General features: G+C 39.4%; 1 protein-coding gene across 1 annotated transcript; it reads right to left on the bottom strand.

The window, feature by feature from the left end:
• Positions 1–1,069: 1,069 nt before the first annotated feature.
• Positions 1,070–4,145, bottom strand: LOC104952132 (aquaporin-4-like). Its single transcript, XM_010778886.1, has 4 exons — positions 3,762–4,145; positions 2,921–3,085; positions 2,302–2,382; positions 1,070–1,642 (listed from the first exon to the last, which is right to left on the bottom strand). Exons 1-4 carry the CDS (start codon positions 4,143–4,145, stop codon positions 1,394–1,396), a joined length of 879 nt encoding a protein of 292 aa, XP_010777188.1. The 3' UTR covers positions 1,070–1,393.
• Between the last annotated feature and the right edge of the window lie 4,225 nt (positions 4,146–8,370).

Genomic DNA, 8,370 nt, shown 5'->3' with positions numbered 1-8,370 from the left:
GCCATGGTTCTCAGCAGGAAACCGATGGACTGTCCACTCCGAGTAGGGAATGAGTCCTTACCCCAAGTGAAGGAGTTCAAGTATCTCGGGGTCTTGTTCTCGAGTGAGGGAACAATGGAGCGTGAGATGGGTCGGAGAATCGGAGCAGCGGGAGCGGTACTGCAGTCGCTTTACCGCACCGTTGTGACGAAAAGGGAGCTGAGCCAGAAGGCAAAGCTCTCTGTCTACCGGGCCATTTTCGTTCCTACCCTCACCTATGGTCATGAAGGATGGGTAATGACCGAAAGAACGAGATCGCGGGTACAAGCGGCCGAGATGGGTTTTCTCCGCAGGGTGGCTGGTGTCTCCCTTAGGGATAAGGTGAGAAGTTCGGTCATCCGGGAGGGACTCGGAGTTGAACCGCTCCTCCTTCGCGTCGAAAGGAGCCAGTTGAGGTGGTTCGGGCACCTAGTTAGGATGCCACCTGGGCGCCTCCCTAGGGAGGTGTTCCAGGCACGTCCAGCTGGGAAGAGACCAAGGGGTAGACCTAGGACCAGGTGGAGGGATTATATATCTCTTCGCTGGCCTGGGAGCGCCTTGGGATCCCCCAGTCAGAGCTGGTTGATGTGGCCCCCGCGACCCGACCACGGATAAGCGGGAGAAGATGGATGGATATGCACAAAGACAGGGTCAATATTTCATTAACTTTTGCTTGCTGGCTACTTACCAGGATTTGCTGGGAGTTTTCCTGGTGGTTCTCGTCGTGGTGTTTCCTTTCTTGTTGTGGTGGCCACGTGTGGCGCAGAGAGAAAAGTAGATTTCCCATGAGCACACTGTATTTGCGCGCGATTGTTAGTGTAATTTGCTCAATGTCTTAAGTTGTTTTTAAAGATAAAGAATATTGATTTGGAATGAGTAATAATTGCAGTTTCTGAAACTGATCAGTATAATTAGCCAATTCTCAAATATGTTGATTGAAATGTACCAAAGGTATTAAGGAGATCTTAAAAATATAATTTGTTAGTCAAATACTCATTTATTTTTCGTGTAATCAACTTAATTAATAGTAATGATTTAAGACAAAATTAACTGTTGGATTTTTAGGCATTTATTTTGGTATGTCCAACTCAAACAATTACTTTGGTGATATTTATAGATTTGATTAAGGTAGTATAGCTTTTTATTATTGTGATATTTACAAAGCCACTGAATTAGCTTTTAGAGTGTAGAAAATAAACGTATCTGGCTGTTTCAGCACAAGGCTCTGCGCCCAACCAAGTGGTGAACAAAGAGCAAATTGTGTATCATGTGAATGCAGCTTTCCACATTCTGTAATGCATTAGAGTTTGCTGTGCCACTCTACAGGAAGTCCGTCTCCTTCAGAGTGTTGATCAGTGCTGTGTTTCCTTTTTAGTCACACAGAGGACAACACATCTCCCGACACCTCCCTCTTCAGCTCATTTCTCTCGGCTCTCTCCACATCCATGATGGTGAACAGAGGCTCCTGGGCTGTGACTGATCCGTGCCGGAGCTTAGCGGCAGAGTAGGGCGTGTGGATGAAGGTCTCAGAGTAATTTGTCTTCATCTCCGGGTCTGGACAGAACATATATTCATACAGGGCTGCAGCCAGAGTCCCACCCAGGGTTGGACCCACCCAGTAAACCTGTGTAAACAAACAAACAAACAAATAAACAAACAAACAAACAAAAACAAAAACAAAAACACACACACACACACACACACACACACACACACACACACACACACACACACACACACACACACACACAATTATTATTATTATTATCATAATAACAATGAATTACGTTCAATTAACAATTAATAACTAACTAACAGATTAACTAACTGACTAACTAAACAACTAACTAAACAACTAACCAACTTACTAACTAACCAACATAAATTGCATATATTAGTGTATCTGAACAACGATTCTCTATTCAGGTCACAACTAAAGTGGGCGGGGCTTACACTGGAAGTAATTGGAATTGGTCTGATCTGCTTAATCTTCTACTATTATGACAACACACAATGACACAGTACTAATGAGTTGTCAGGATACGAGAGAAGAGAGGCATGTGAAAAAAACAGACAAGAGAGGCATGTGAAAAAAACAGACAATATTCAATGACATTTTACTAATCCTCAGCACAGTGTCAGCTTTTGGAAAAGCTTCACACATTTACTGTTGTGTAGTTTGATGGATTCAAAGTATTAGTATTTCTGTATTGAGAAAAAAAAAAGTGCATACCCAATGATGCTTATGTACATTATATTGATACAAAATAAAGTATTAGTTACCCAATGGTGATCCCAGCTCCATGTGACCATGGCTGGGCCAAAGGTCCGTGCGGGGTTCATACTGGCTCCAGTGTAGGGAATCTGAGGAAACAACCCAGAATACGTTTTTCTCTGATCTGATACATTGATGGGCAGGATTATATTAGTGCCTGTCCATTAATCAAACATTTAGTATGCCATAGGAGTCCTCAACCTCCTTTGATGCTGTTCCAAATAAATTGAATTATTTCTGTTTTAAATTATTAATTTCTTTCTTATTTTGACAAAATCCTTAGTCATAAATCAGATTCAGAAGCCAAAAGCAGAACTATTCCGAGCTGATAATCGGTATATATCATTGCGTTTAATCTATAGCTGAATGTTCTAACAAAAAAAGCAATGAGCCTATTAGCTATTAGCTTTAAAAGGATGTTATCTCCTTATTTCTATGTCTATTACAATATTACCTCCCCTGTCATTTGTGTTAACACAAGTCATTACAAAAATGAAGCTGTGAAACATGTTGTTGATAACGCAATCTAAGCTATAATGTGACGTCCTATTGCTTCCTAGGTTATTATGTCTATCGCTATCTCTCAATCTACTTACAGTAACAACTGGGTGAGTGTTGTGTACTCACAGCAAACAGGTGACCAATGACCACAGACAGACCGATAGCCAGAGAAGAAGAACCCTTTAGGTCGTTGCGTTTGTGGTCGCAGGTAGCAAACACAGTGAAGACCAGCTGAAAGGTGATGAAGAGTTCCACAACCAATGCACTGCCCGCGGAGATGCTTGTATGCACCTGTTTTGGAAACACACAAGCATCATTGATATATAAATACAACACCCCTTTTTACCTTTTAAATGAGCTCTGTAACATGATATAAGACATGTAGAACAAATTGCATTCTGCCTTTATTACAGTTTTTTGTATCATAAATATCTTTCTGAATTTTTTTAAATAGACTTGATGCTGTCCGGATTATCCAGAATAATTGTCAATTCATTTTAGAAAAACCTTATTTAGGAAAAAAGTCAAGTATTATGGTTTGTAGGATATTAAATATTCCCTCTGAGTGAGGAATTGATTAAATTACAATTACATTATTTATACTTAATTGATCCCAATTTGGGATTTTCTTTTGTCACAACACCATGTTAAACATTGAAATACAAATAAATAATATATAATACATATCAACAGTAGAAATAAATACACAAATATAAAATAAAATAATACAAAATAGGTCAAATATATAGAAATTAAATTATGAAAGCAGAAAAAGGAACAAAACATTAAAATAAATATACAGTACATAGTTATATGGAGTATCTGTCAAATACCCAATCAAAATAACCAAAAGTTAAAATACTGTATGATATGCCAAACTTCTACTAATATAAACATAGGTGAAAACATGATCTTGAAATGAGCAGTTCATTGTTAGTCATCGCTTAAATAAATAAAAAGTAAAAACCGTGGTGACCCCCAAGCCGCCCCTGACAGAGGCTGGAGTGATGCCGTACAGAATGGCGGCCCCCACAATGGACCCCAAACACTGGGCCAGCAGGTAGAAGATAGCTTTAGACAGACTGATCTTCCTGGTCACCACCATGGCTGCTGTGACCGCTGGGTTAATGTGAGCCCCGCTGATGTGGCCGAAGCACTGAACCATGGTGGCGATACTTAGGCCAAAGCAGAGCGAGATGAGCACCAGGTCAGCGGGACGGGGGTCCTCCGTGATAGCCCCCCAATTAATGGTTGACCCGAGGCCGAGCAGAACGAAGAGCAGCATAGCGAAGAACTCAGCACTGACGCAGCGCCAGAACTCCTGAGTCCATATGTCCTTGAAGGCAGTCATGGTTTTGTCTCGAGAGCACCAAGATGGAGGCTGGAAGTTACAGCGTGGTGTGCTGCAGGGGAAACAACACCTCCTGAAAGGCAGGACAGGAAGGCCAGAAATAAATAAGAGACACCAAGGTATGAGAGGGGTTCTTACCACCAAATGGAGAAACAGCCATAATCACAAAGTAGAAAGGACAATTAATACAACCGCTTGGGAGTTGTGTCACTTTAGTGTTAGTCACTGCCATAGCCCCCACTGTGTTCCGTTTAATGTTGACTTGATGCATGTCATCTTAAATGTTGCAGATTTCTTGTCTGTCCAGCTTTCATTGTTTTTAAAGGTCACCATTATGCAAAATCCACTTTTTCATGTCTTTTATAAATAAATATGTGTCCCCTCTATGTAAAGAGATTCTGAAAGTTTCAGGAAAAAAGATTTGCTCACTTTTTCTCCTGATCCATTTAATATAAAAACCTGTCTGAAAATGAGCTGATCAGATTTTGGCCACTTTATGATGTCATAACGTTTTTTTGGCTTGTGTGAAACCATTAGCCAATCACCACCAGGTAACCCCGGCCCACCTTATCACCTGAATTATCCTCCTCGTAGCACCATTGTGTTATTTTTAACCAAATCTCTCAGAGGGGCGTGGGGAGTGGCTCCTTATTTTCATCCAAAGTAACAGACAGAGAATCAGCACTTTTGAAACAGGGCTGAAACAGAGGGGATTATATATCTGTTTGGTATTTCGAGCCAAACACTTCAATGACATGTTTTGTATATATATATATCTGAGACCGATAATATATTGATTAAAAAGAGTGTAATAGGGGACCTTTAATACTGCTTGTGGGTTGTGTCACTTTAGCGTTAGTCACTGCCATAGCCCACACTGTGTTCCGTTTAGTGTTGACTTGCCTGTTATCTTAAATGTTGCCGATTTCTTGTTTGTCCAGCTTTCATTGTCTTTAAACTTGTGGTGTTTTTTCCACACTATTTTCTTGTTTGTTGTTCTCTCTTTTTGTGTTTTTTACGGGGGGCTGTTCAGCCATCATCAGTCCAAAGTTACCTGCTCTCCAAATATAGACTTCTAAAACTAACATTCACTTTACCCATAAGACCCTTGAGAAAGCAAATGGTTGTGTAATAAATATATATTTCAAAACAATAGTTTGATTTTGCAATCATATTTAGGATCCAGAGTGTATCATAGCACAGAGGCTGCAATGGTGAAAGTTACAAATTACCTTTTAATTGCATTCCAATCAAACCGCGTGCAAGCTTGGAGAGCCAGACCGCAGTTCATTTCCTCCTATTCCAAACGAGAAATTACGGTTGCAAATCACCCGGTTCTTTACGACCAGAACTATTTACCAGGATACAAACCGGAGGAACCAGGCATGGAGGGAGGTGGCAGAGACAGTGGGTTAAACTGGTAGGTTTTCGCCTGTTTGGGGAGTTTATATATATATTGCTCACATAAAATCCCCGGGGTTTTTTGCTTTGTATATCGGGGGCGGGAGATTCATGTGATTGGTTGTTGGTCGCGTTGCTCGCAAAAAATCCCCAAGCTCTCAGACACGCCCAGCTCCAAGATATACAAGATTTTTTCAAAGATGCTGAGTGGACGTACCGTAACAGCTGGCGAAATTACAGCCTCGCCTACTGATTTTAATTGAACCATATATCGAGCCCGATTGTCGATTTCAAATGTGTGCTCTAAAATGATATTTATAAATGACCATTATCATTATTATAAGCAAGACAATAAATGGCAAAGATATGTAGAAAATAAACGTATTTAAGATACGTTCATAACAAACGTAACGTGGGAGAAAATACGTTTCTTGCTAAACGTCATTGAGAATGCAGTTTAGTTCTGTGGGAACGTAATTTTTAGGAGACAGGGTTGGATAATACCCCAACAAATATGAATGGGTTAATTTAGCTATATTTGTATCATTTAATTTATTTAATTGAATCCGATGGTGTGCCACATAAGAACAACCCTCATTGTTTACTACAGAAGAAGGTTATCATTTCAGCTTGTCTGGTAAACATCTCTACATTTAGTTACACATGAAAGCCAATTTAATGTCTGTGGCACACATGATCTACTTTGCTATTCATTAAGAGCCTCAGAACGGTTTATTGTAGATTATAGTGCTTTCTTTGTCCCTTTGATTAAACTAGGAACAATGTTGCCATCACAAGACTAGACATTTCATACGCTAACCGTGTATCCGCCTCGTCACTGCTGTAGTTCATGAATGGGAGCACAAACACAATGCTACTCAACTGATGGTTCATTCTGTTTTTTTCTGATTATTATGAAATACTATTGCCTATTATAATATATCATATTGCCTATTATAATATTACTATGTGTCATTTTTGGAAGGAAGGAATAACAGCCGCAGTAGTAAGAGTAGTACAGGTGCCACCCACTCTCATTATTCAATCAGTACTAATACTTATTATGCATCCCATCATAGTATTTTCTTTATAGATGAGTATTTGTCATTATTATTGTTGGTATTCATTAAACTGACACCAGTTCAACCACTGACTCATCATGGCTGTTTGTGCTTAAATCTATAGTAGACCATGGCCAAACATTTTTTAGATGAGCTTGAAATATCCACATAAATAAATGGCAACCAAATCAAAGCTACTATTTATAGACAACATACAGTATTAAAGTCTCCAAATACCAAAATACAATGACAAACATGAAAACTACCATACTTTTCAACACAAATAGTAATTGTTAATTTATTTTCTTTATTTTCTTTTAAAAGCAAATTAGATTTATATTATTTAGGCTTGATGCTCAGTAGCCCTGTCTGTCTCTGTCTCTGTCTGTCTCTGTATGTCTCTGTTTGTCTGTGTCTCTGTCTGTCTCTGTCTGTGTCTCTGTATGTGTCTCTGTATGTGTCTCTGTCTGTCTCTGTCTGTGTCTGTGTCTGTATGTCTCTGTCTGTGTCTCTGTCTGTGTCTCTGTATGTGTCTCTGTATGTGTCTCTATCTGTGTCTCTGTCTGTCTGTGTCTCTGTCTGTCTGTCTGTCTGTCTGTCTGTGTCTGTGTCTCTATATGTGTCTGTCTGTCTGTGTCTCTGTCTGTCTCTTTCTGTCTGTGTCTTTGTCTGTGTCTCTGTATGTGTCTGTCTGTCTGTCTGTGTCTCTGTCTGTGTCTCTTTCTGTCTGTCTGTCTCTGTCTCAGTCTGTGTCTCTGTCTGTCTGTGTCTCTGCCTGTCTGTGTCTTTGTCTGTCTGTGTCTCTGTATGTGTCTCTGTCTGTGTCTCTGTCTGTGTCTGTGTTATGGTACTCACCTTAGACGCTCCACAGCCCCGGCCCTCTCAGACATGACTCCCGGGCTTGATGCAGGAGAAGGCCTTTTATAGGGGGCTGTGTCTGGGGGGGGGGGTGTTATGTTTTGGGGGTTGGCCCTGCTTTAACCTGATCTGACCTGCTTTGGATCTGATACTAACAGAGGTAGCATCATCAACCTCAAGGAGTGGCATCACAACTTCACAGTTTTCTTTTTCAATAGCTAATAGTCAGACCTGAACCATGAAGAAATGTTACGTCTTTACTTCTGTTTTAATGAATGGATCTGGTCTCTATGCACCAGCATTATACAGTTTTCTGACATATATTTAGATTTATTGCAAATACAATTCAATACTGTGCAGTCAATATTGGGCATAATAGTCTCTAGTCTAGGCTCATTACTATTCATCTAAATAGGACTGAACGAAATCTCCCTAAAATTAAAAAATATTAAATAGATATGACCTTCATAAATATATTTCGATTGAAACATATTAAAAAGCAAACTAATATTTTAGTTTACTAGGTAATTTGTCCTTAGCATCCAACATCATGAAGATTGGTGTCCAGAAATGTTATGATGAATGAATCATATTCCAGTAATCTAGATTAGCGCTTTGAAATAAAATATATAGTGATATAAAATATCACTATATATAAATAGACTCAGTCGTATTGAATGATTTGATAAATTGATGATTTGCATTTTTGAGGATACTATTTCTGTTTTATACACTATATTTCAATGTTTTTGTATTGTTTACTATCTTGTTTTTTTTACCAAATGCTTTTATTTTGAAAGCATCAATCTGACAAGAGGCACTCAAGTACTGATTTATAAACTACTAAACACTACTGATTGTATGCCAGCAAGCCTGCACCGCATGTTGTCAGTATTATTGTTTAG

The sequence above is a fragment of the Notothenia coriiceps genome, unplaced genomic scaffold, assembly GCF_000735185.1.
Source record: "Notothenia coriiceps isolate Sejong01 unplaced genomic scaffold, NC01 NC01_scaffold00019611, whole genome shotgun sequence".
NCBI classification, from domain to species: domain Eukaryota; kingdom Metazoa; phylum Chordata; class Actinopteri; order Perciformes; family Nototheniidae; genus Notothenia; species Notothenia coriiceps.
Note: the sequence above shows the minus strand (reverse complement) of the source record. Positions and strands in the feature narration are given on the sequence as shown.

Coding starts and splice junctions, on each gene's coding strand:
- LOC104952132 (XM_010778886.1), bottom strand. CDS start 4,145: ATGACTGCCTTCAAGGACATATGGACTCAGGAGTTCTGGCGCTGCGTC. Junction 3,086..3,761: donor GCGGCTTGGGGGTCACCACG/GTTTTTACTTTT, acceptor TTTCCAAAACAG/GTGCATACAAGCATCTCCGC. Junction 1,643..2,301: donor GGAGCTGGGATCACCATTGG/GTAACTAATACT, acceptor TTGTTTACACAG/GTTTACTGGGTGGGTCCAAC.